A 26,367-nucleotide genomic window follows, 5' to 3' on the forward strand; every position below is an offset into this window, starting at 1 on the left:
CCTCAGGTATGTCAACTATTGGTATCCAATCCTCCTGACTTGTGCTCTCGTTGTTCCTTGTCAATCTCTCTAGAGTCCCTTGCTCCAGAATCTTCGACTGTACAACCTTCAACAACTTCAACTGTTTGTGTCAGTTTTGGTCTTTTTTCACCAGGGGCTGGAACCCTTTTTGTATGACTGGCATGTACCCAGTTTGGCAGGCCTGCACACCTCGCTGCTGTGGTAGTGAGCAATATAACTGCCGTGGCTTCTCCCACCTTGGTGCTAGGCATGCCTCTCTGGTGTGATTCTTTACTCCCACTCAATCTCCAGGACTCAAATCATGAGCTTGATCCAGCTGCCTGGTCAGAGCATCTTCTCCAACCTGGTGAGAGATAGAACGCACTAGGTCAGCCAATCCTTTGCAATAATCCAATACCAGATCAGAAGTTATATTCAGCAATTTATGTCCTGGGATAAATGCCTGTCTTATTGCTCTTCCCATGATTATTTCATGAGGACTCAGTCCTGAGTTCCTGTCAGGAATACGTCTGAGTCCCATCAGAACAAGAGGCAACGCATCTGTCCAACTCATTGAAGTGGATGCACACACCTTTGCCAATCTTGACTTTATTGTGCCATTCAATTGTTCTAAAATCTCCAGAAGCCTCTGCGCGGTATGCACAGTGCAGTTTTTGTTTGCTTTTCACAGATTATTAGAATGATCTCATTGTTGAAGTGAGTTCCTCTATCTGAGTCCAAAGTTACTGGAAAACGAAATCTTGGAATGAGTTCCCTCAACAATAATCTAGAAACAGATATGCTGACATTTCTTCTTGTGGGGTATGCCTACACCCACCGTGAAAAAAAAAATCACAAGGACGTACCTCAATCCCTTGCATGATGGTAGTGTGTAGTAACCATGCTACGCTGGTATGTTGTAAACCAAGTAGGTTTATTTACAAGAAAGATAACAGGTGGTAGAAGTATTGTAGGTGGTAATTCACAACCCCACCAGGAGCAACGTGCTAGCTGCTCAGCCCCTCTCATCAACTGTCACACCACATTCAGTCACCCAGGCATTCTAGTGAAGGTCCACTCACCAACATTCCATACAGAGTAGACACACACAGGCTGAGCAGCTAGAGTAAAGAAACATAGGGAATGAAACATCATGTGAGGATACTACATACCTCTTCCCAAAAGAACAGAAGAAGTAGCGAATGCATAACTAAGAACATACAATTAACTATAAGCATAAATGTACATCATACATAAATAGTCCACATCCCAACAATGAAGAGAACATCATGAGGAAGAAATTAACCATTTAAAACAAAGTCAAAAGCCCAGACCCAGGGATGACGGAACACTGCACCACGAAAGGGAAAGGAACCCAAGACAAGAAGGAAAGATGTCTACCCAATACTATATAACCACCCCCCTCCTCAAATACAGAAAATAAATATAGACCAAAATGTAATGTGAGAATCAAGTCATGTGGACAAAAAGGACTAAAAACTCAGTGTCCTGCCTCAAACTAAAATAAGAGACAACAATGTAAAATCATGTGTCCTCCCATGTAGGAAAACAAGTAATGTGTATATGTGGACGATAGGGACTGTAACCCAATGTCCTGCCTCAAACTAAAATAAGAGACACCAATGTAAAATCATGTGATGTGTACTCCCGTGTAGGAAGACAAGTAATATGAACAAAGGGGCTAAAACCCTAAGTCCTGCCCCAAGCTAATCACTAAGGGACACCAAAAATGTAAAGTGCTCTCCATGTGGGGAGGCACGTAGGGAATATAACCCTGCATCAATCTATTGTTGGCACAAAGTGTCTTACACACGCAGGGACCCACCCCTGCAACCTGTCAAAATGACCACCCTCACGTAAGGGTAAAAACGTAATGTATACTGTAATGTAAACTGTAAAAATTGGATAAGAAAAATACAAAAGCTTAACCAGACGTACATTCACCCTGTGTACGGGTTACCCCTATGTAGAGGTCATGTAAAGTGTAGTTAAATCCTGCAAAGAAAAACTACATGTCCCTAATGTAAAATACAAAACTAACATGTAAAACTATAATACCGTAAAACTGTTCTTGAAATCCACAAAGCTTACCCTGATGTAGGGCCAACCCTCTTGTAAGGGAACACTTAAGCCGTGTAAGAGTTAACCCCTGTGTAAGGCCATGTGAAGTGATAAAAACCCTTGTAAAGAAAACATATCCCTAACTTAAGGAAATAAATGTAAAACTGTAAAACTGTACCTGAAATAAACAAAACTATAATGCTGTAAAGCTGTAAACTGTACCAGAAAAGTGACTGTACTGTAAAGCTATAATTCACATAAACTCAATAAAATGAAACCTAGCTGTAGCCTCACAAATTGTCCCTCTGCTTTCCCAATTCTTCCTCAACTGACCACTGTCTTTCTTCCTGGATTTATTTGCTGACAAGTTGAACATCTCTGGCAAAGACTTTCTGCAACTGCCCTACATCTTGGATTGTACCAATCCTATCTGCATTGTCATATCATTGTGTCCCTGCCTACATGTGTGTCTCCATGGTACATTTTCACCATTGTTGAGAGCAAACAATCTGGCATAGCTGGTCTGCCATCATGGTACACCCACACACCATCTGCTACCCTTCGTTCCTAACCCTGCTTTATCCAATTTTCCTGTTCACTTTCTTCTACTTCCTCCTGCAACTGTTTCACCTCTTCCCATGTCTCAAAAACTGAAAATGACAAACTTTGGCAGCTGATTCCACTTGTTTCCATTTTTCTGTTTAATGACATTTTATATTTAGCACAATACTGAGCAATTTGATCAGCGTAACGGTTACCAGCTGTCACCCTGTTGTTTCTTGACTGGTGAGCAGCACACTTGACCACTGCTATTTCTTTTGGCAATTGTATTGCTTCTTAAAGTTCTTTCACTAATTTTATGTTTCTGATAGGGGATCCTGAAGAAGTCCCCTTTGTGACCAAAATTGGCCAAAATCATGCACAACCCTGTAACCATATTGGCTATCAGTAATTATAGTCACTCTCCAATTGTCCCCAATTTTGCATGCTTTAATTAAAGCTATCAATTCAGCTACTTGTGCAGATTGTACATCAGATAAACAGGAAGCTTCAACAACCCCAGTCAATTTGCATATAGCATAGGCTGCACTCAGTCCACCTTCCTCACGTATTAAACAAGAGCCATCAACAAATAACTCATGTTCGGGCTCTATCAGTGGGTCTTCTTGTATGTCAGGTCGAGGTTTGGTGCACATCTCAGTAACATCTAAACAGTCATATTCCGCCTCATCTTTCACTTCTTCACATTTGGGGTCTGGTAATAGTGTAGCTGGATTCACCATAGTACACCTGATTACAGTCACATTGTCTGCTCCCAGAATTATTCTTTCATACTTAGTCGTCCGACTAGAGGTAAGATGCTGAGTACCATTTCTTGCCAATAGGATCTCGACTGAATGTGGAACATATACCTTCACTGGATGTCCCATCACAATTGACTCACTTTGTTCTAAGCTCATACAAGTAGCAGCAACTGCTTTTAAGCAGTCAGGTAGCTCCATTAATGAAATTACTGAATCACACTCACTTGCTTGGTCATCAGTTATTATGATTTATTTTCAGTGATTACTTAAAGGCATTACTGTAGCTGGTGATTTTGGAAAATTTACTTTATCTCCAGATAAAGGAACAACACGACCTATTGTTACAGGTGTTGTCAATGCTTCAGGACTACATTTAGTTGGGCTATTTTCTGTATTAATTCTTCGCTATTTTTATTCAAGGCTTATTTTTCTTTATCATAAAGTACTCTATTAACTGTTTGCTCATGTATAACCTGTGGAATCAAAGGTAGTCCTAATATTGGAGCACTTGGGATAACTTTACTTGGTCCTTCTTGATAGGGTGTACAGGGTTTTTACTCAAAATGTCCTCTAATAACTGATCTTCAGATTCACCATATCTGTCGTATTCAAATGTTTTGATTTTTCCTTACACTTACTTCCTGTCTGTCCGTCAGCCATTAATACTGGATATAAACCCTCTGATACTATTGCTATTCTCCACTGTTTCATCTGTTTTTCACGCGTCCCATTCGTACCTCTGGTATAAAATACTGAAAATGTTCCTTTCTACCCTTTTCTCTCTCAAATGACTCAGTCTCCCATTCTTCTAATGCCTCATTCTGGGTTCATCTAGGTCTTGGTTCTAGTTCATACATCAGCATCCTCAAATTCTGTAAAATTCATCCTTTAAAGTTACCATGCTCTGGAAAGCTAAAACACCATCATCTTTTGTGTATTCCATCCAATTCTCCATCCATGCACATGTATGATAACCTCTCTCCATCATCATGAATGCAGCAGACATTTTAGGTAGCGGAATAGGAATTCCCTCTCTAGTCAAAACGGGTTTATCTTTCTTGAAGAGATTTTTACTTCTCTTTATAAAATACACTTTTCTCCTTTCTCCAAACATTTAAGATACTTGATGAATAAAACAATAATCTGCAAAACTTCGAAATAGGTATGCCTAACTCAGGCCTGGTGCATAAGAGGGATAAATGCGCATTAACAGTGAAGGGAAGTGTGAAATAAGATACCTGAATTGCGACTAAAGTGCAGAATCTGGGGAAGGAGACAAGAAGGGAAAAGAAGCATCATAACCTGCAAGAAACGCCTGAGTAAGGCAAACCCTTACTCATGTTTTCTCTGGTCTTTCACCCGTTATGCTTGTTTTCAAGCTGCTTGGGCATCACAATATTGAAGTGTATGATTTAATACAATTGCCTGGTTGGTACTGTATTTGGCAACAATTATATAAATTATCCCATTTATTCATACATTTTGTTGCTTGTTAACCCCCTCACCTTGTTTATTTCGAATAATTGTATAAGCTATGTCACGATTAAGTCACTGTTATTCACGCACTCATAGGCCACCATCGTCGCTGTACATGTTTTGTTTCACACTTCTGCGTTTTCTTATGCTCGCCAGTGTACGGTTATTTTATCTCTTCGATAAAGATTTCCAGTGTATTCGCACCACTTATGGTTTTTGTCCCGTGTGCTGTGAAGACACTTTTTATGTACTTTCCAAATTTCCTTTAGGGTTTCCACACACAGAGAGGTGCTTTTTCTAGTTTCACCACACAGATGTCACTTCAATGTCCATTTTGAGCTTTTTGCTTATATACACAGTACTACATATATATTTATTATGTTATCCCCAGCCCTGAAGAGTCACAGGTGAATACACAGGTGACAAAACATGTGTCGGCTGGTTTTTCCTATGATGTTACTGTCTGAAGAAATTCGCTAATACAAACAGAAAAAAAGTATCCACAGGTGTCGACCTTAGTGATTATTTTGCTTACAAAACAATTGGAATGGATTGACACTCTTGTACTTTTTCTTAACGTGTGCCCAGGACTTGGATGAAATTACACAGTGCTGGCCCGTGCCCTCACTTTCAGGGATTGTTGGGTTCCCCCTGACCTGGTAAGCACCATATCTATTTTGGACATTGTCACCCTACATCTTACTGCTTAGAGCGCCATTCTTCCTGTTCACTTAAAACCCCACGCAGAATTGTTACTAACACCACATACTCACCTGGGTCTATAAATTAATTCACAACTCACTGGTAATAACGGCTGAGGTCATGCTTTGTAATTTTCTAGATTAATTATCTCTAATCCCTAACTAATCTTTCACTGATCAAAAACTTCTTTCCTCTGGTCAATGGACCATTGGTTGAACTTGTTGATGGTGAAATGACATATGATTTCAAATATACTTACAGATTGGAAATGATCAAAGAGTCGGGATGAATTTAATATTTTATCCCAGATTAATTCATTCGAATCACTTACACAGTACAGAACAAACTCTGCATCTCATATGAAGGTAGATTCAAATAATCAATCAAAATGCATTCATTTATACTTTACAATGACACTGCCTGAAAAGGAGAGGATAGAGAGAAAAGCACACAAGCGCATACACAGACATATTTATATTTACCTAGAATGGTGTGAAAACCAACTCCCAGGCCTAGGAATTGGTAAGGGTCCCCCAAGAAAGATCTGGCAAACAATGGCTTCAGGACAGGAATTAGTACAGGAATCAGGACAGGACAGACGACCGTTCTATCACCGATGCTTGCGTATCACCCCTCTCTGACACTCTCTTCCTCCTCGAGATCCTTCTGAGATCTTCCTATAAATTAATTTGTTTAAGATAGTTGGTTCAGCGATTCGATTCTTCTTCAGCATCAATTGTCACTCCAACAGCATCCCAGTCTCATGCTTCAGCATCTCCGTGTTCAGACTCTGTGCTCTTCGGACAGCATCCCAGCCTCAAGCTTTAACTAACTAACTAATGTTACCTCAATTATACCTTTCTGTATGCTGGTACCACCCATTAATGTTTCAAACTTATCAAAATACTAACTCTGATTGGACAGGCAAGGGGAGGTGATCATCACACCATGCTTACTTATTACTCTTTTCAGTTAGCCCTTTGTTAATAAACCCATCCCCTTAATTCTTTATTCAAACTTTATTTCCCACCCGCATTCACAATGTAATTGTCACAAATTATAAAAAGTCTGCAGTTTCCCATCCATTTCCGTGGACTTTCGTTCCGGTTCTCAGGAAAGTATCCATCAGCAAACTTGGACGATGTTCAAGTTGACATTGCGTCTATCAGCTTGGTTGCACTACGCATGTGTGGTAGAACGAGATGGAATAGACAGTGGCTCACGATTCTAGGCCCATAATAAGCACTTTTGAAAGAGTCAAAAAGACAATTGTTAAAATCAAAAATACATGGTTTCACTTTATACCACCTACCTCTACTCTACTCCCATTTACTTATTATTACTCTTCCCACATTAGCATTAGTATAATAGCTGAGTTAAGTTTTTCAGCAAGCAGGTGGCAAGCATGTGAGTTTCAATCGGCCATTTTGTTAACAACAGCGCAAGTGCAGAAAGTTCCCTCCAAGCAAGAGATACGTCATACTATGTAGCTGCAGTAGACACATGCGCACTCAAGATTTTCAGTTAGCGGCCATTTTAGAATTACACTCGAGTCACTTATTAATAAAACACATAGGCAAGCTTCCTCCTTTCTAATAAATGTTGTGTAAAGCATGTTATTTCTACAATACAGATTTAGTACGGGGTTAGAGGTTACATGAGAAGATTCTTTTCCAGGAGTCCTTGCTCCATCAACACTTAAACCTATTAAACAAAAGTCATGGCTGGCCTAGAGTGAAATAGCTTTTGGCTTCTATTTCACTGTGAGGGCACACTATCTCCAATATGTGGTGTGTTGTATTCTTATATGTCAATACCCTGTCCTATCAGCTTACAAGAAAGCCTTTGAGGGTTATTTATGACTGTATTAAAAAATATTTTTCTACATGAAAAAGGCATGTTTTCTCTGCCAAGTGTCACCAAAGTTGATTTTAAAATGCAACCTCATGCTCCTGGCAGAAATATATTTTCATAATGATTTGGTTCTTCAAAGTAAATACACCGAACGATCACAGATATAGCATTCTTATCCATCCCTGGTACCCCACTCATAGCTCACCGTGGATGTCCAAGTCTTTGAGGTGCTTAATTTTAAAAATCAGATTATCTATGACAATTGCACAAGGGCAGCTAGCTTTTTCGATCTGACTGAAACCTTTGAAACAGATTTATATTGGAGGACAATACTGGACAATATGTACAAGCAGAGCATGTACATCTATGTTCTTTATCCTCAAATAACATTTGTCCTTTCTGACAGTACCCTGTATTTGTCTTGACCAAACAGATAGTGTTTAGACAAAAATTGCGTTATCACAATATTGTTTCAGGCATGCCTAATTTTTATCTGAATACGTTGACATTTTGTCATTTTTATTTGAAAAGAGAAGCAGTACAATGAGATAGGTAAGCTGTTAGCATCGTTACATCCTTCTACTGTGTATGAAGCATGACTCAGACAGTAACTACTCAGAGGTATGAAGGGTGAAAGGAAAAGTATCTCACTCTGTCCAGTGAGGAAGACTGATCTTTACAAGGTTAGTTATTTGTAAGAATAATTTGAAAGATGTTCTTAGATGTTAAAATGTATGTGTAAAATTCGTAATAAAAATACATTGAAATAAAAAAAATGACAGTAGGCTGTGTACAAGACTATCTCATTCCAAAAAGAATCTTGGTGTAATGTAAGCCTTGTAATTTATGCTTAGAGCTCTCTCATACCCATGATATGTTCTGTGGAACGTGGGTACCATGGAGACAACGGAACGGGCAGAATTTGGATAAAGGGAGTGGTTGTTGAAGCTGGGGTAAAGGAGGCTGCAGAACCCGTTGAGGGTTTACACGCCATATAAAGAGAACTATGCCTTCTGGTTTCTTTGAACTCAACAAATCTATGTCACTCATGTTTTTGCAATGGAAAAAAGTTACATGTGCTAATAACAAGGGGGTTTTCACTCTGAAAATGATGCATTCATAAATGTTATGCTTTTTAATCATCCTGGAAAGATACTACTATTATAGATTCCTGGAGTACTCCTAAGATCTCTAGTGCATCAGGAGAAAGTCATATATTTGATCCACATACAGGAGTAAACCTTTAGAGGTCGATTTCCAACTTTTTCATGTGGCCAGTATACTACCAAAATATCAAAGCTTAAATGTCATACTACAGCAAATCTTGTAGTTAGAATATAAATTAAAAAAATATTTGCAAAGTATATATAGGTAAGCATATATTTACTATTCTTAACTCACATATGTGTGATTTCACAACACTTATAACTTTAAAGATGCGGTAGTCAATATTCTGAATATGCCATTTATATATAGGTAAGTATATATTTACTATTCTTAACTCACGTATGTGTGATTTCACAACATTTATAACTTTAAAGATGTGGTAGTCGATATTCTGAATAAGGTATTTTTGTAGCACAAACATTTTGTGCTCGACATTCTGACTTACACCCCACTTTGCCCTCCAAATGAGGTCACAGATAGAACTATGTTGCATAGGCCAGCCAGCATGTTGCAGCTTTATATTTAGCTTTATCATGTGATATTAAGATCTGAGAATTGGCTAAGAGCTGGTTTGGAGCCGAAACGGATGTGGCTCTGTGATCTCCCAGGGTGATGGTTGCCATCTTGGACTTCATGCTTCCTGATGTCATAGCCAAAGGCATACAGTGGGCCCCTGATCCCACAGAGAAGAGTGCATTATAATGTCTCTTCCCCATCCACAAGACATGGCAACTTCCCTCTGTAACTCCACTCAATACTACTGCATTCATAGACATGGAGTATTTTTTAATGGTTTTTAAAATATCTTTGTAAATATCTTTACTTCGGTTTTTAGTAAGGAGTACTGGGTGTCTTTCTAATTTCAGAAAGTTCTCGTTTCTGAACGTTAATGTTAAAAATGGGCGTCTTTGCAATGCTTCTGTAAAACCATCAGAGGTTAATATTTCTGTTTTGATTATTTCAGGTTATGAACTCTCCAAACTCCGAGATTTCATTGATCAGCAAGCCGATTCTTATGTGGAGAAAGGGATTCTGGACAAGGAAGAAGCCAAGGTCATCAAGCGCATCTATGACAGTCTGTGACCACAACTGGGACGCGGACGGTCAATGACTCTGATTGCTGAACATGTATGAAAAAACTGTAGATTCTCTCACTCCTGGCTCAGAGATCCTAATAGGTCGACGAGGATTCCATTAAACCAGAAACTCCATTTGCTATATATTGACTCTTTACTGTGTTGATTTAGAATTCTTGCTAGAAAGTGCTGCCTGACGTTGCCAAGAGGCGAGTCACCTTGAAAGCCCAAATTGAATCTGAGCATTGATATTAAACAGGGTAAGCATCTATAAATAGGCTTCATTTCATGCATCTCTGCGTTTTGTGTTTTGTTTTAAACCTGCTGAAAGAAAAGGCGGGTAATGCTGTCAAGTTACACTACAGTCTTTCATTTGTCAAACAAGAGAGGCTCACTGTGGCACTGTTTATGAGAAGACCCTTGGGTCCACCCCACAGGTTAGCGTATAGGGGAGATATTCATGCAGAAAGTAACAGACTCGAGGAGTAGATTATTATCATCAGTGTGGCTGGATTTGTGAAGGACATGGTTAAAACTGGGAACCATTTGCCAGTTCATGGGCCACGTTATGTTTACCCCCATGCATATTTTACTCATTTGTGCCAATTCATATTGTGTTTCTTGAGTTTTACCAACAAAATACACGGAGGACAATTTACCCTTACAAATGTAGGTGAGTCAGGAACACGAACAGCAGTATGGTCACTTGACCTTACAAAAATATTGGTAACAACAACTCTAACCAGCTCTGAGGTGGAACTGTGAAAAAGTTGGTTATTTTTCTCAAATACAATATGACAATTTTTCATTGCAAAAAAGATGCGGTTTGGGGGTAAATCAATTAAATAACATACATTATTCAACTCTAATTTGCTTATATACAATTACTGACTTGGGTCAGATGACTTCCTGGAAAACCAGATGTTGCGAATCATCATACCTACCTTCAATTTGCTACTTGTGCATTGGCATTTGCACCGCCTTGTCCTGTGCACTGCATGGCCATTCCCATTGGTTGCCCTCTGTTCCAGAATTTAAATATGAGCAAGTTACGTATACACAACTTAAAATTCTGGAATTCTTTTTCTATTTTGAGTTTACACATGTTATCTATCTGTGACTCATGTCTCAAAGTTTATCTATTAAAAATAATATTTTCATCTCACCGTCCATGCATTAACGCGGCTATCGTGGTTTCATTGTGTCAATGTCACCTGCCTGTCAATCTTCACCTAACTGCAACTGTCACACTTGAACGTAACTCATGAACTGTGCATAACACAGACACCAAGGGTTCTGTTGAGGCCTCTATAGGGGACCCCATTAGTTTGTGCTTCGGAATATAATTTGCAGTTGTCTTGTCTCAATGTGCATGTACACTTGTCAGCATGGGTGCTCTTAGTTATTGCCAAAAATTGTATATGGCGTTGGGATTTGAAATCCTAAACATAAAGCAAAACCCTAAAGGCTTTTTGTAGTATTGCATATGGAGATGCGTTCAATGATTAAGAAAAATACCTTATGTTTCTATCGATATGACCTGACAGCAAGAAGGTTTCCAGGATGATAATCCTATTTCCGTGCAAAAGTGGAGGCGTAATGATGCAAAAGCACTAGTCAGTAATGTGTCTAGTCTATGCGGCTCTTAGACGGTGATGCTTATGTTGTTTGTACAATCCGCATGATAGCAGACCTGCCAACCCACATGGTGCCACCTTGTGTTACACAATAGCGCAGCACTTCACATGGTCACCTGGTGAAGAGACAATATCACATGGCGAGCATAGGGTAAACTGGAAAACCCTACACAGGGTTGGTTTACAGCTTGTGTGTTGGAGGCTCTGCATTCTTGGCGTCCTCTTCAGAACACTAGCGGTGGCCTCAGAAGCCTTTGTGTTTGTATTTTGAAGCGGACAAGGAGGATTATTAGGTAACAACATGTACTATCCCCCCCCACCTCTCCATTGCTACTCCCCTTATATTGTCCTTCAAGTCCAATGTAGTCAATGAGAGCTGAAGTCTCCACCCCATCCAAAGGTGGAACAGTTTTCAGTTTATCAGGTCTGTGATAAGTAGAATGACAATGTACCAAATTAGAGACCATTAGTCACCTCTTATATATTTCTGTGGAATGACAACACTAAGACAAAAAACAGAATTTACCTGCTCTGCTGCCTGCCGCTTCACCGCTCTTCTGCTCCTCAATGCAGCACAGGCTTCTAGTCTCCCGTGCAGCCATTCCTGACATTGCCCTCATGCATGAGAGCAACACCAGGATTGGCCTGAGCGCCCTCGATTTGTGCTCCCACGGAGACTAAGAGCCTGTGCTTTGCTGCCTCCAGCCTGGCAACGCAGCTGGGTTGGAGACAGCTCAGTGCGCATGTTGGTTTGGCTATCCTGAGACACGCTGATAACCTACCACTCCTCCTCGTGACTGCCCTCACAATGGCCATGCCCCCAAGATTCAGCCCAACCTAGAACTTGACAAATAAAACAATAATACACCTGTTTTATTATCATTTTATTTTTCAAGTATTGGAGGCTGCTGGCGGGGGCACGTTCCCCTATATCGGAGGTGCCGCCTGTGGAGGGTCCCTCCTGGTTCCCACCATGGGGATGCTAGGACTAGACACATTTTTACTCTAGCCTTTTCCTAGTTGGGCTGCAGGCTAGGGGCTGTTTTTCGAGCTGTATGGGCTACCATTATCCAACCATGAAAGCATACATGGCCATGGGATTGTAAGACCCTTCTGTAACACTTAATAAGACCTATCCTTCAAATATGGATGTTTCCTCACTTGCGTAGAGCAGCGCTTCCCACGTGGTACTACAGTGTTATATAGAATGTTCCCATCTAAGAGGCAGGATCCTTATTAAGGGGTGATGGACAGATCCATTGGCTTTCTGGAGAGCCACCTAATAAAGAATGGCAACAGGCGTCCTTATGAAGAGAAGTATGGAGCTGCACAGGTTCAGGCTTTGCCAGTCTGGCTAAGGGTACGCTGTTAGTATCTGCACTTGATGGAAGCTCTGAGCATGCACACAGAAACGAAGCATCGGGTACACCCACCATCTCATGTCTGTATGCTCTACCTTTCCTATCATGAGTACTCACAATTTTTATATTCAATATAGAGAGAAAGAGGGAGAGTGTATGTGTGTCTGTGTGTGTGTGTTTTATGAACACATGAGTCATCAGCGAGCATGGCAAGGAAATTCAAAGAGACAGAAGACCCTACCACATTCAAGACAGCATTCAACCATTGCGACTGCTTCAAGAAAGGAAGGAAGGAAGGAAGGAAGAAAGGAAGGAAGGAAGGAAAGAAAGAAGGAATGAAGGAAAGAAAGAAAGAAAGAAAGAATGAAAGAAAGAAAGCCAAAGCAGTGGGATAATTCTCAAACCCCGAGAGTGACAGCACCCACTCCCAAGAACTGTGCAACACACTTCTTCCACAACAAAATCTCAGCCGTCTATGAAAACTTAAAACCCCAACTCCCCAGCTGCCGACGGCAATAGCCTCCTCACACCTACAAACACAAACACCTGCTCACCCATTGGGATCCTCTCACAACTCAAGCCACGATCTCCATCATGAACTCTGTTTAGTCGCAAGCAGGAACCGACTCCTGTCCTCGCTACATTTTTAACTTCAGGAGCAAGATTATTGGCGACTGTTAGAAATGGGGGTCTTTAGTTGGCAGGTGGTTACCCTGTTTAAGTAGGGACCTTTCTTCCTAGTCAGGAAAAGGGAGATACACTACTGAAATAACCCCTGCTCACCCCCTTGGGAGCTTTGCACAAGCAGTCAGGCTTATCTCAGAGGTAGTGTGTCAAGTATTTGCACATAACCAACAGGGATACAGTGAAAACACTACAAAAGGACCCCACACAAATGTTAGAAAATAGCCAATATTTTATCTGTGCAAACAAGACCAACAATGATAAAAGTTCACCATACAGTTCCCAGGAATCCCGATAATTAAAAATTGACTTAAAAATACAGTTCCTTGAAGTCAATAGTTAGGGCGAGGGTAGGAGTTGGCCTAGGGTGGTCGTCCTCGAATCTGGGGAACTGGGTTCGAGTCTCGACAACAACGATGAACATCCTGTGATTCTGGGCTAATCACTTCATTTCCCGTGCCTAACAAAAAATTCATGTGTCGTCATGTAACACAACTGGTGCTATGTAAAGCGCTCTGATACCCAATTCAGGTCGAGTACACACTATATTAAACTCCATAAAATAAAAAAAATAGCTCTGGGACTATCACAGCATTGTAAACAACAAATTCAAACAGTTCTGGCTGGCCACGGCATTGCGGGCCAGCTACGACATCAGGAAGATCCGCCAAACAGTACCTTTAGAAATGCAGGTTGTCGGCGACCTCTTGTTGAGCTCCGAAGTTCGGTGCAGGTGTTGTGGGGCCCCTTGAAGTCACACATGTTATGATCAAACTCCTTGCTGTTGAAGTCGGGAGCACTGGCGGCAGCAGACTTTGGGGCTGCGGTGCAAATTGCAGCAGTGCTGCGTGCTGTGCCCTCAGGTCACAATGAACAGCAAAATACACAAGATGATGGACGGAATGTTGCACAATGCAAAACATTCACCCCCAGTCACAGATCTGGGTTTAATCCATTGTTATTTTGCTCACCCAGCCACCCCAGTTCAGACATGGCCATATGCAAATCAGTCTTGACCCTGTGCCTCATGGGAACAGTCCAGACCGAATTGCCAAGCCATGTCTTCCCTGGACCAGAATCAAGCATCCTAGGACCGGTTTCTGGCTATCAGCCTTCATCAGCCAGGATAGCTTGACTCCAGTGACGTAGTGAGCAAGGTACCCATGTCTGGGCATACCCTTCCTGCATAGGGTGAACAGCAAAATACACAAGATGATGGACGGAATGTTGCACAATGCAAAACATTCACCCCCAGTCACAGATCTGGGTTTAATCCATTGTTATTTTGCTCACCAAGCCACCCCAGTTCAGACATGGCCATATGCAAATCAGTCTTGACCCTGTGCCTCATGGGAACAGTCCAGACCGAATTGCCAAGCCATGTCTTCCCTGGACCGGAATCAAGCATCCTAGGACCGGTTTCTAGCTATCAGCCTTCATCAGCCAGGATAGCTTTACTCCAGTGGTGTAGTGAGCACGGGACCCACGTCTGGAGATACCCTTCCCACATCGGGTGAACAGCAAAATACACAAGATGATGGACGGAATATTGCATAATGTCAAAACAATCACCCCCAGTCACAGATCTGGGTGTAATCCATCGTTATTTTGCTCACCAAGCCACCCCAGTTCAGACATGGCCATATGCAAATCAGTCTAGACCCTGTGCCTCATGGGAACAGTCCAGACCGAACTGTCAAGCCATGTCTTCCCTGGACCGGAATCAAGCATCCTAGGACCGGTTTCTGGCTATCAGCCTTCATCAGCCAGGATAGCTTGACTCCAGTGACGTAGTGATCACGGGACCCATGTCTGGGCATACCCTTCCTACATAGGGTGAACAGCAAAATACACAAGATGATGGACGGAATGTTGCACAATGGCAAAACATTCACCCCCAGTCACAGATCTGGGTTTAACCCATCGTTATTTTGCTCACCAAGCCACCCCAGTTCAGACATGGCCAACTGTTGTTTTTGCATTTTTGTCACCCCGAGTGGGACGGGTATGCTCAGACGTGAGTCCCGTGCTCTGCACGCCACAGGAGTCAAGCTATCCTGGATGATGACGGTCGCGGTACCAGCAGCAGCTTGGGTGGCGGCATCAAATGGTATCATCGGTGAGACTAGGGCTGCGTTGCAAAGTGTGGCAGTGCCCTCTGCGGTGCATTAAGGACATGGAGTCAGCAGCAGCGTGTTTGATGGCATAGGGTTGCTTTTTCTTCTGTTGCAACACAAAACACACAGTTCCCAGTGCTGGTAGCAGATGAACTTGAAGTCTTAGCTGTTCCTGAGACTTCTTGAAACGGGGGGGCAAGCTACACCTCAAGCCTTGGAGAAATTCAAAGTAAAAAGCTGCAGAAAGTTCAGTCCAGTCCTTTTTCTGCCCAAGACAGAAGCAGCTACTGCAGACCAGCAGAGCAAAGCACACAGCAAAGTGATAGTTCCTCCTCACAGCTTCTCTAGTTCTTCTTCGTCTTGGCAGGTTTCTGAGTCCAGGAGTTCTAAAGTCCTTGGATCTGGGCCCCAATATTTATACCACATTTCCCTTTATTCTCTTGTGGCAGAGAGTGTCAGTGCACAGTCCAAACCAGTTCTGTCATTTCTAGCCCAGCTTCCTGGCAGGAGGTGCCCACTTTCTAAAAGTGGCATTTTCAAACATACAATATACAAATCATCTTTACAAAAAGATGCATTTTTATATTCTGAGTTCAGGCATACTAAATTCTATATTTCCATACTGTCCCAATTGGAAGTTATACTTATAAGTTGCTATAAATGTATTCCCATTCTATCCTATGGGATAGATAGCCTTTCCATAGTGAAAAACAAAAAACACTTTATTTCACTATCAGGACATGTCACACACACCAGTACATGTCCTACCAGCCACAAAAATTGCACCTTGCCCACAAGGGTACGTTGGGCCTACCTTAGGATGACTCTTATGAAATAAAAGGGGAGGTTAGAGCTTGCAAGTGGGTGCACTTGTCAAGTGGACATGGATGTAAAAACTGCGCGCAGACACTGCAGTGACAGGTATGAGAACCCTTTGAAAGGTTGCTCATGTGCGTGGCCCAATGAGTGCCGCGGTACCACTAGCAGCATTTGATTTACAGGCCATGGCACTCTCAGTGCAGTTTATTAGCAACTTACCAGTAGATCAAGTATGCCAATCATGAAAGCACCGATCCATAATACAATTTACAACAGGAACACTTGCACTTTAACACTGAACAGCAGTGAGAAAGTGCATAGAAATACTAAGCAAGCGAAAACAGAGTCAAAACCAGGAGGTCAGAAAGTAAAAAGATTGGGGAAACATGCCAAAAGATGTCAGGTCTAACAGTTACGATCTCATGAGAGTCCCGAACACCTTCGTCACTTCGGCTTCCTTCCCCTTGGACTGGAAACATGCTGAAGTGAGGCTCCTCCTCAAGAAACCATCTGCCAACCCAGCAGACCCAAAGAACAACCGGCACATCTCCCTGCTTCCACTTCCAGCAGCAGTCTTTGAGAAGGCAATCAATCAACAACTCACTGAGCACCTGGAACACAACACCTTCCTGGACCCCTTACAATCTGGATTTCGAGCCAACCACAGCACAGACAGCCCTGATTGCAGCCACTGACGACAGCAGGGTTCTCCTGGACAATGGCTAAACAGTAGCCCTCATCCTCCTTGACCTATCAGAGGCCTTCAACATCGTATTCCATCATGTCTTGATCAATAGATTGCACAAAATAGGAATCCAGGGAGAAGCCCTCAAATGGATCACCTCCTACCTCCCCAGAAGAACCCAGAGAACCCGGTTCCCACTCTTCACCTTGGAACCCAAGAAGATAATCTGTGGTGTCCCCCAAGGATGGTCCGTCAGCAAAACCTCTTTATCGCAGACATGACCCTCCTGGCCAACACCATCAGATCAAACAAACTCAACATCATCTCCTACCCTGATGACACCCAGCTCATCCTCTCTCTGTCAGAAGACCTTTTCTTCACCAGAGCCAACTACCACAGAAGTACGATGAACGGCTGGGTGAAGGACAGCTGTCTCAAGATTAAACTCGGACAAGGCGGAAGTCCTAATATTTGGGAACAACGCCTAACCATGGAATGGCGCATGGTGGCCTACTGAACTTGGCTCTTTCTCCGGCACAACAGACCATGCCCGCAACCTTGGCATCATCTTAGAGAGAAAGCTATCCATGAAGAAACAGTTAAAAGCAGTCTCATCTGCCTTCTTACACACACTAAGCATGCTCCGCAAATACATAGGAATCACAGCACACCTCCTGAAGAGAGTATAGACAGTAGAAAACTCAGCAGCAAGACTCATCCTCGACCTCCCCAGACACACCCACATCACACCTCACCTCAAGAAGATACACTGGCTCCGATCCAGAAGACATGCCAGTTCAAGATGTTAACACATGTATACAAAGCACTGCACAACGAATGACCTCCGGACATCAGCAAATACATGGCCCTCTAATAACCAACCAGACACCTATGATCTGCTTCCCTCTTCCTCGCAGGCACCCCTCGGATCCGCCAAAGCAACAGCGGAGGACGCTCCTTCTCAAATGTCGCGGCAATGGCTTGGAACAACCTTCCCTTGCATCTCAGACCTGCATCATCACTCCTAGAATACAGGAAAGGACTCTAGACCTGGCTGTTTGAATGAACAAGATCACCTTGAGGCAGCTAGCAATAAGCAACCAGCAGCCAGCAACTCCAGTGCCTTGAGACCCCCATGGGTGATTTGCCACGCTTTACAAATTGTGATTGAGTTCAGTATTAGAAACAGGATTGCAGCATGATTAGGGCATTGTATGTTACAACTTTCTTACTTTTCTCACATGTGTGTTATTTTTAGATCTGGCATGAAATAGCAGCTACCCCAGGTCCTATTGTTACTAATAATCTAATATAAATGTGCTTTGGCTACACCCAGAGGAGTTTTACTCGTTCAACCCATGCTATTTACTATTTGATCTATTACTCCAGCCCGCATGGAGTGCTTGCATTGCTATCCCCGAGGGGTTATTTTGCATCTCAAAAGTACACTAAACAATCACACTATAAACTTTTTATCTCAAACATATGCTGTTTTAGTCAGGAGTCATGCAAGTCACACAAATGAACAATTGAATGTTTAAACACACACATGCATAATTATCCTGCTTAAAGCCAAATGAGCATTCGCACAACCAATAGGTCTGGTTTTAATTTGGTAAAGAATGTACATAAAGGAATGCACATATTAAGTTTTCTTACGTAAGCATGTTAAAACCAGACGTATTGGCTTTGCCAATAGTTAGTAGTTTAAAGATAAAAAAACAATCAATACGTCAAGGTAGATACTTATAATATGGAAGAGAAAAATTCCAATCACCACATACATTATTACATAACTGTTCACTACTGGATTCCAATGAACAATAGCAAAACTATTTAGAAGCCAGACCTGCAATCAGCGGAAAGCAATTATTTTAACCACAATGAATAGATTATATAAAAAAAACTCACCTAACTCAAATCTTGAACACTGTCTCCATGGATGTTATTTTGACGAGGGGGGCTTGGCCTCTTGCAGGGCATTTACGTAAGGATAACCACGAGAGGGTCTCTAATTAAATAAAACCAGGCAAAGGATTGGCTTTTTGGAACTGCAGTCCCCTTTGCAAAAGCAGGTCTGTATAAATGAAGTTGCAAGCTTGAAACAGGGATGCTCTATTTTTAGTTTAACCCAGGGTTTACAGTGCTTGCCTAGTGGAGCAGTGAACACTTTCTTTGGGTAGGTTTGATGCATGTAGGCGGTAGGGATATGTGCTATGTATCTGGATTTATGATGTTCTGCTTTCATGTGGCTGCCTTCGAATCAACAGCAGCCATCCCCTACTTGTTATCAAGCTTGTGAGAGGGACCTGTACTGTTTGCTGAAGGGTATTGCGGCTCAGAGCACCTCTAGATGCATTTCTCAAGAGTGTACTGTGTTTACCTGTTAGTTGCTGAAGAGTCTCTCCATCTCTAGGAAAATTATACCCAGTGTACTATAGAGTATAGACACTATGAGCTTTATTTTTTAGATTATGGTTTCTGGTTCTGTCCTTTAAAATAAATATATTTGCTATAAGTTATTGTGTGGCGCGTGTTCCTTATTCTGAAGAAATTAGTAATTGGAATGCTTAGATGCAGTAAATACTTCTTGGTCAGAACTCTGGGGGCCTGGTCTACAAGAAAAGGACGCAGCACAGCAAGTCATTTAGCTGTGCTGTGCTGCGTCATTTTCAAAGCACAGGGATGCGTTGTATTAATAACAATACAACGCAGCCCAGTGCTTTCCCCTACCCAGACGCACAATTGGCTGCAATGAGCCAGCGCAGGCCCCTTTGCGTCATTTTGCATGGGTGCCTGCGCTGCAGGAATGATCGTTTTAGTGGCGAAGGGACACCTTCCAGCACAAAAACAATAATGAATGGCATTTTCCTCTTTCTATGTGCGCTACACAATGCACCACGCACAATGCACCACGCAAGAGGAAATAATGAGGAGTCACATAAGTATTTCTCCTCAATGCGCCTTCCTACGCCTCTTCTCCGTCAAGCTCTATGAATGTTGCATGGAATCCTCCACAACAACATCCATGGAACGCCCCTTTCATGCAGAGTAATGTGTGAAAGGGGCCCATATTTACAAGGCAAGGAAAAGTCACGAAGGGTGATTTTATGTGGCTTTCTAAATATGAATCAAAAAGAATTAAAGTAGTGTGGCACTCTTGAATCAATCCAATAGTACTTTAAATTATTAATAAAGTTTATCCAAAAGGTATCTCCCTCTGACCTGAGAGCAAACAAACAGTGCACCCAGTATTCCCGAATGTGAACCGACGGGAATACTGGGTGCATTCGTCGGAGTCACACGAACGTTCGGATGGATTAAGAATGTTTGATTGACCTTTTTTAACGGTTTAAGGTAAACCTTTATACATTTACTAGCAGCGGATTTTCGCAGATTTATTGTCATCCCAGTTCGGGGCTCCGATAGCTCACGTTTTTTACACATACCATAATTGACTAAGAGGCGGTTTGTAGCTTCAGATACTCTGCTACATTCTCATGGCGACATACTTTAGGTATGTTCTACAGCACTATTTGGTTGACCAAACTAGCTAAATAACCGTGATACAATCTCAGTTTCTCCTTCTGGCAGATAATATAGGCGGAATTATGGTGCTTGGAAAGTAACTTTGAATCGTGCCGGTATCATCGTTTCACTTTTTTCTATCCTATGACACCCGTTCTTGCACTATTCGGTTCACTTAGACCGTTTACGTCGGGCATGAGGTATGCACTTACTCTTAATCAATTATACTTTTCGTGTTCATCGGTTCTTTGGACATTTGGTTTTTCACTTTTTTCACTTTTTACATTTCACTCCGGACATTTGTCATGAGGAATTCACTCATCTTTGTCAATAAGGTGATACACTTTTGATCAGCTATACTTTTCCTGTTCACCTCTTCCTTGAGTCATATTAGAAGCATGACATTTTCTTCACTTCATAAAAATGATCATCTAATTAATAGTAAGGCGACTCTGTTGGAGGCTGTTTCTATCCCTCGAATCATTGATTTCTCTTGTTATTTTTAGAAAACGATTACACTGAAGAACAGGCCCAGCTCCAGGAATTTTTACTTGGGTGGGCCAAGGGTGCATTTGGGTGGGCCACTGGGACTCAATTTGTTGCATATATTTCTGGGCAGGCCTGCTTCAGGGCCCTCATTTATCTCTTCTTACTCTTGCAAGGCCCAGTAAAACGCACTTTTTTCCATATCTCTTTCTAAATGTTATTACTCTCAAAAAGTGATTTTTCCTTGTAATGTTCCTTTGCTGGAAATAGGAGGTTTCGGAGGTGGGGGTATCAGGCAAATGACACTTCTCGGGCTCCCTCTGTGCGAGCCTTCAGGGAGAATCCCTCTTCATTACTACCTCCACCTGGCCACGGACTCTGCAACACACTCCCTTACAGGCTTGAATATCCACTACTCCTCTCCAGTACACCTTATGTCACAGCTGACCTTGGGCCCCAGCCCCATATCAGGCACCATCGGGCTCCACTTTCATTTTGCCCGGTAAAAACATTAGAAAAATCGCCTTCAAACTTAAAACACTGAATATAGCAGTAAATGTAATTAGCACACTGTGATGCTGTCCCGCTATCTTCCCCGCCAGGACTGGACCCTCTCAGAAACATACCGCCATTGAGCGCACCAGCTGTAAACCCCTTCGGTCATTCTCCTGTGTCGGGAAACAGTCCAGGATCAGTAACCATGACAGGGAGACCCACGCCCCTCTCTGTATTGCAGGAACCAACCAGAGGTCGATGTCAACAGGAAGCACTTCCCTCCGACCCCGGAAGTCCCACCCATGAGGCAGCGACAGAACAAGTGAAAAGCGAATGCGGAGCCCAGAACGCCGTCGGAGCATCGTGGCAGGACACTCGGACTTGCGCAGAAGATGGAGAACAGGCGACCCCCGAAGAAGACGTGTAGACGGAAGATTGGTGGAGTCCGAGGAGGAGGCTGAAGAGCGGCCGTGACTCACTGGAGAGTTGCGGCGGACCGTGTGAGTACCCGTAATACGATCTCTGAGAACGCTAGGTGCTCGTTGCAAATACAGTGTAAATATTTCTCTCTTAGGCACGAACCTCATCATAGTTGCACTGTATAAAACTTGTAAAGCACCCTCACTGTATAGAAAGGCCTTCCCCATCACAAACTTACCTGACACACTCTCACTGTATACCTATCCTTCGTCCCCCCCCCCTCTCGATACCAACCTTCCTCACGGTCTTCTCTCTCCCTCCCTCACTACCCGGGTGATGGTGAAAGCAATCTCACTAAAGTCCCAGCCAGGACTAACGGTACCTTTTGTTACTCTTATTGCCCTCCGAGGTTCATCCCTGACGTCAGACCCACCACAAGTCCCCGAGAAAGGAACCGGACCCAAGCTCCGAAGAAGGACCCGGACATTCTCCTTGGATCTCTTTTGTTTATGGCCCTCCTGTTTTCTGACTTGTGTCTAATTAAACACCGGCATAGCCCACTATATCCGGCCTCCTTGCCTGATTTTCCAGCCTGCGGCACACCCACCATCACACACACACTTTAAAGTATGTTCCACGGTAGCCCTTATGACACGACTGCTAATAAATAAACAAAAACAGAAAGGCCATGACAGGGCCGGCTTTATCGCTGATGCAAAAGTCTTTTTTAGTGCCACACCAATAACCTCTTTCTCCGTAAATACCTTTACTACCACCTTCCAACAGTGCTCCTCATCCCTCCATGACCCCCCCTATTGACCTCCTCCTCAGATTTCCTCACTGCCTCACGCCACAAGTGATCTCATATCCCCATAGCCCCTCCCCCTCATGACCTCCTCCTTGGAGACCAGTACCCCTTATCTCTTGGTAGCCCCTCCCAAGCAAGACCTCCTCGTCTAACTCCCTCACTACCACCCTCCACCAGTGCCCGTCATCGCTCCTTAGACCCTCCCACTACCTCCTCCTCAGATTCCCTCACTGCCTCCCTCCAACAGTGCCCCTCCTCTTTACGTAGCCCCTCTCCCATATGCATTTCATTTGTTGTATAGCGCTAATCATATCAGTGTAGTGTGTGTCAGTACTTTACATCGCACACACATTATACAGAGACAATGAATCATACAAGTATGTAAATCAGTCTACAGGGATTGTCACATTAGCCAATGAGGATTACAGGGTGTATAAATCACATGTCATCCATACTGGTGGGCAGTATATTTTGAGAGGGTTTGGTCTGGGGTAACACAACCTTAGGATTTAAAGAGCATTCCATGGGGGTCAGCTTTACTGATAAAAATGTATATCTGTTCAAACATACTCATTTTAGCAACATTAGAATAATGAAAGACTGGGGAAGTTCTAACTATATCACAAAACAAAAAAAGGAAAGTTCTAACTATACCATTCATGTTTGTAGAAAGCTCTTAGATGACAGTTCACAGGTCACTGTCCTATGATACGATTGTAACTTCTAACCTCCAAGTAACACAAGGATGTCTGTGACAAAGGCAGTAACCCACTGAGCTATCCAGATACATTACAGTTCATCTGTATTTAAAAACTACTAACAAACAAATGATTGCTCTCCAGAAGGATCATTAATCACCAGCGTTATCTGGGCATTTTGTATTGTCTTATTGCTGTCCTGCACCGCCCATGATAAAGATAAAAACGGTTTAAATGAAGCTCACACGAAGTATGTGTCCTGCTGGGCCTGTGCAGATTTTAAAAATAAAATAAAATAGTAACACATTCTCTTACCTGCTCCATTAGTCAAACTTTGTGTCACAGTCTGATGTGATAAGCCACTGCAGGGGTTAGGAAAGGTGACTAAGAATAAACAAACTTCTTTTCGCCTGAGCTGCATAGAAAAAGAAATATCAACGCAGCAGGACAATAGGCAAAGGTTACCAAAGGTTACCGACGTCAAAGAAAGGATTTGTCACCTTTCGCTGTGCCGAGATGAAGGGGTGAAAAAAATAAACAAGGCCTCGTTAAAATGTTGATGGTCCTTAGAGACCTGTGAAGTACTCGGGTGATGGGCTGCAATAATCTCTAATTCTGTCTGTGAGTGTGCGCCCGGGAAAGCTGTCTCGGCCGGGATTACACACACGACCTGCGCGCTGCGCGCCTGCCTTCCAGCCCTCACTGCTGAGGGCCAAGGCTCCTGTTAGGGTGGGCCAGGCTCATATTTGGGTGGGCCTGGCCCACCCGGCCCATCCGCTAGAACTGGGCCTGCTGAAGAAGGGTTTCAACCAGAAAGGCGTCGGGATTATGGAAATATTGCTTACTAAACGAATGGACAAAGTTTTATTATAGGAATTGTTTTGAAGCCAATTACACGAATATACAAGTTCACATGTGAAATACAACATTGTGATCAAGAAAAAGAAGATTTATTGACAACGAATATCTGTTATTGGAAGGATTGAATTATTTTGTAAACTTTACAGGAAGGGTTGCAGACCCTAAGGCGTGCGAAGCGGGGACGCTGTTTATGGTTTATACAGCGCTTTGTTTATTATTGCTTTGTAAATGCCCATTCCGCTGCCAGTGCATCAAAATAAGTGATGTGCCAACAATGCAATGGGCTTCTAAACAAGCCCCAGGGAGTGACTTCTTTTCCAGGCCTACACTCGGAATCTACAGAAACTGACTAGCATTGTTATGGCGAAAATACGATTTTATTAGTTTAATCTGCAAAGTAGAAGTCACCTACTGACTAGTCACCACCACTTTTGGATTGGGAAACATAATTTACTACAAAGGCATTACCACACGTAACGTTTACTACGGTTCACTTACCACGCAAAGGTCTTTTCAACGCGGGTGCATTCCACGACCGTCTTTACCATGCAACGCAAGTTTCATTTCTTCAAGTCTTTGTTCCTTCGTCCTGCATGTTCATCATTAAGTAAAAGGAAAAAATAAAAAAAGGGGGCTTGGGGGCCTGGGGGCTCTCCCCCCCAAAAGAAACAAGCGGATTGTAAAAAGTAAAGAAGAAAACGACGTGGCGTGTACGTCATTATAGAAGTCCTATCTCTATTTTTCAAGACGTGTTTTGACGCTCATTTCCGTGAAGGGTTGCTGTTGAAAGGCGTGGAGAGGTGAGATAAGAATCCAATGTTTATACTTAAAAAAATAAAAATTAAGCGAATTGTAAATTAAAAGAAAGTTAAAATGTAAGGTAATCTGTTGTATTTGTTTGTTATAAACATCGATCTTTTGCTTTGTTCTGCTGTTCTGCAGTTTGGACAATTTTTTTTTAGCCTATCAGTATTATTATGTACGTTTCTAAGGTACGTAAGGGTCGTAACGTCATTTTCGCGGAGTATAATCCAGCATTATCAAATGCTGCGTGGTAAAGACACATGCAAAGTAAAATTTGCGTGGTAATACCATGTGTGGTACTCGTTAGCGTTGTATAATCATATAACCTTTTGGATTAAAGACCTTCAGTTTCATTAAATTCTTGAGAGCTGCTTCTGTACTGACTTAGGCTTACTTCACAGGAGGATTGTATGAGTGAATATCGAAGCCAAAATATTGACGGGTCACACTATCGTGACCAGAATATCGAGGGGCAAAATATGGAATAGATTAACGTTAAGGTAGCCTTTAGTGACAGTTTTTTTACAGCTCTATGAAACGGCAAAAATAACGGACACACTATGATGTTACTGCCTCCATCTTACTTTAGAATGTGTTTCCTTGTGTGTTTTTTAGGATGTCTTTAGGATGTCTTTGTCCCATTCACAGAGTGTGCTGTTGGTCTCCCTAAAACCGATGTTTGTGGATTGTGATAATTTGTCATTGTTTAATGTTTTGATTTTGGACAAAGCTAGTTTGCAATTTTCTGCTGTCTATCTTGCTTTTGAGTCGCAGACAGCCCATGGATAATGGGATGATGCCTCAAAACTGGGTCACACATCTTAGTTTGGGGCTTACAGGAAATTGAGGAAATTAAAGATGACCATCTCTGCTCACTTTGCTGTGATGAACTACAGCAAAGGTCATCTTGACTAAGCAGATCTACTAAGCCAACTCCCACAAGACCAGAGTCTTTGTGGTAAAGGGGGAGTACCGTGCTTTCTACCAGCTCTGTGCACACAGGGTGATGGTAGTTTCTGGCACCGAGGGCTATGGGACTAGTACCCCTAGTACCCATTCTCTTGGGAGAAACCTTGAGGAGATATTTCTTTCTTAATACTACAGCAGAGCTCTCAGCCCAAGAAAACATAATCTGCTCTGCCTTTCCTCTGTGAAATCTGCTCTCTACTCAACACCAGTCTTTGCTTGCTTCCTACTCAACGCAACACCACTCCACACAATGCCTCTCCACTCACTCAATGCCTCTCTACATAGATCTATGAAACTGCCCTCCACTATATATAATGCCACACCACTTTACATC

The 26,367-nt window shown here is 42.5% G+C and overlaps 1 protein-coding gene across 1 annotated transcript in view; it reads left to right on the forward strand.

Moving 5' to 3' along the window:
• Nucleotides 1-10,826, forward strand: part of SCG3 (secretogranin III) — a 246,014-nt gene extending 235,188 nt beyond the window's left edge. The window contains exon 12 of the mRNA XM_086958295.1: nucleotides 9,550-10,826. Within this exon, the coding sequence (XP_086814421.1) occupies nucleotides 9,550-9,668 (119 nt within the window). The 3' untranslated portion in view covers nucleotides 9,669-10,826. The remainder of the gene's footprint in view (nucleotides 1-9,549) is intronic.
• The last annotated feature ends 15,541 nt before the right edge of the window (nucleotides 10,827-26,367 follow it).

This window comes from Lissotriton vulgaris, chromosome 2_1, assembly GCF_964263255.1.
Source record: "Lissotriton vulgaris chromosome 2_1, aLisVul1.2, whole genome shotgun sequence".
Lineage (NCBI taxonomy): Eukaryota > Metazoa > Chordata > Amphibia > Caudata > Salamandridae > Lissotriton > Lissotriton vulgaris.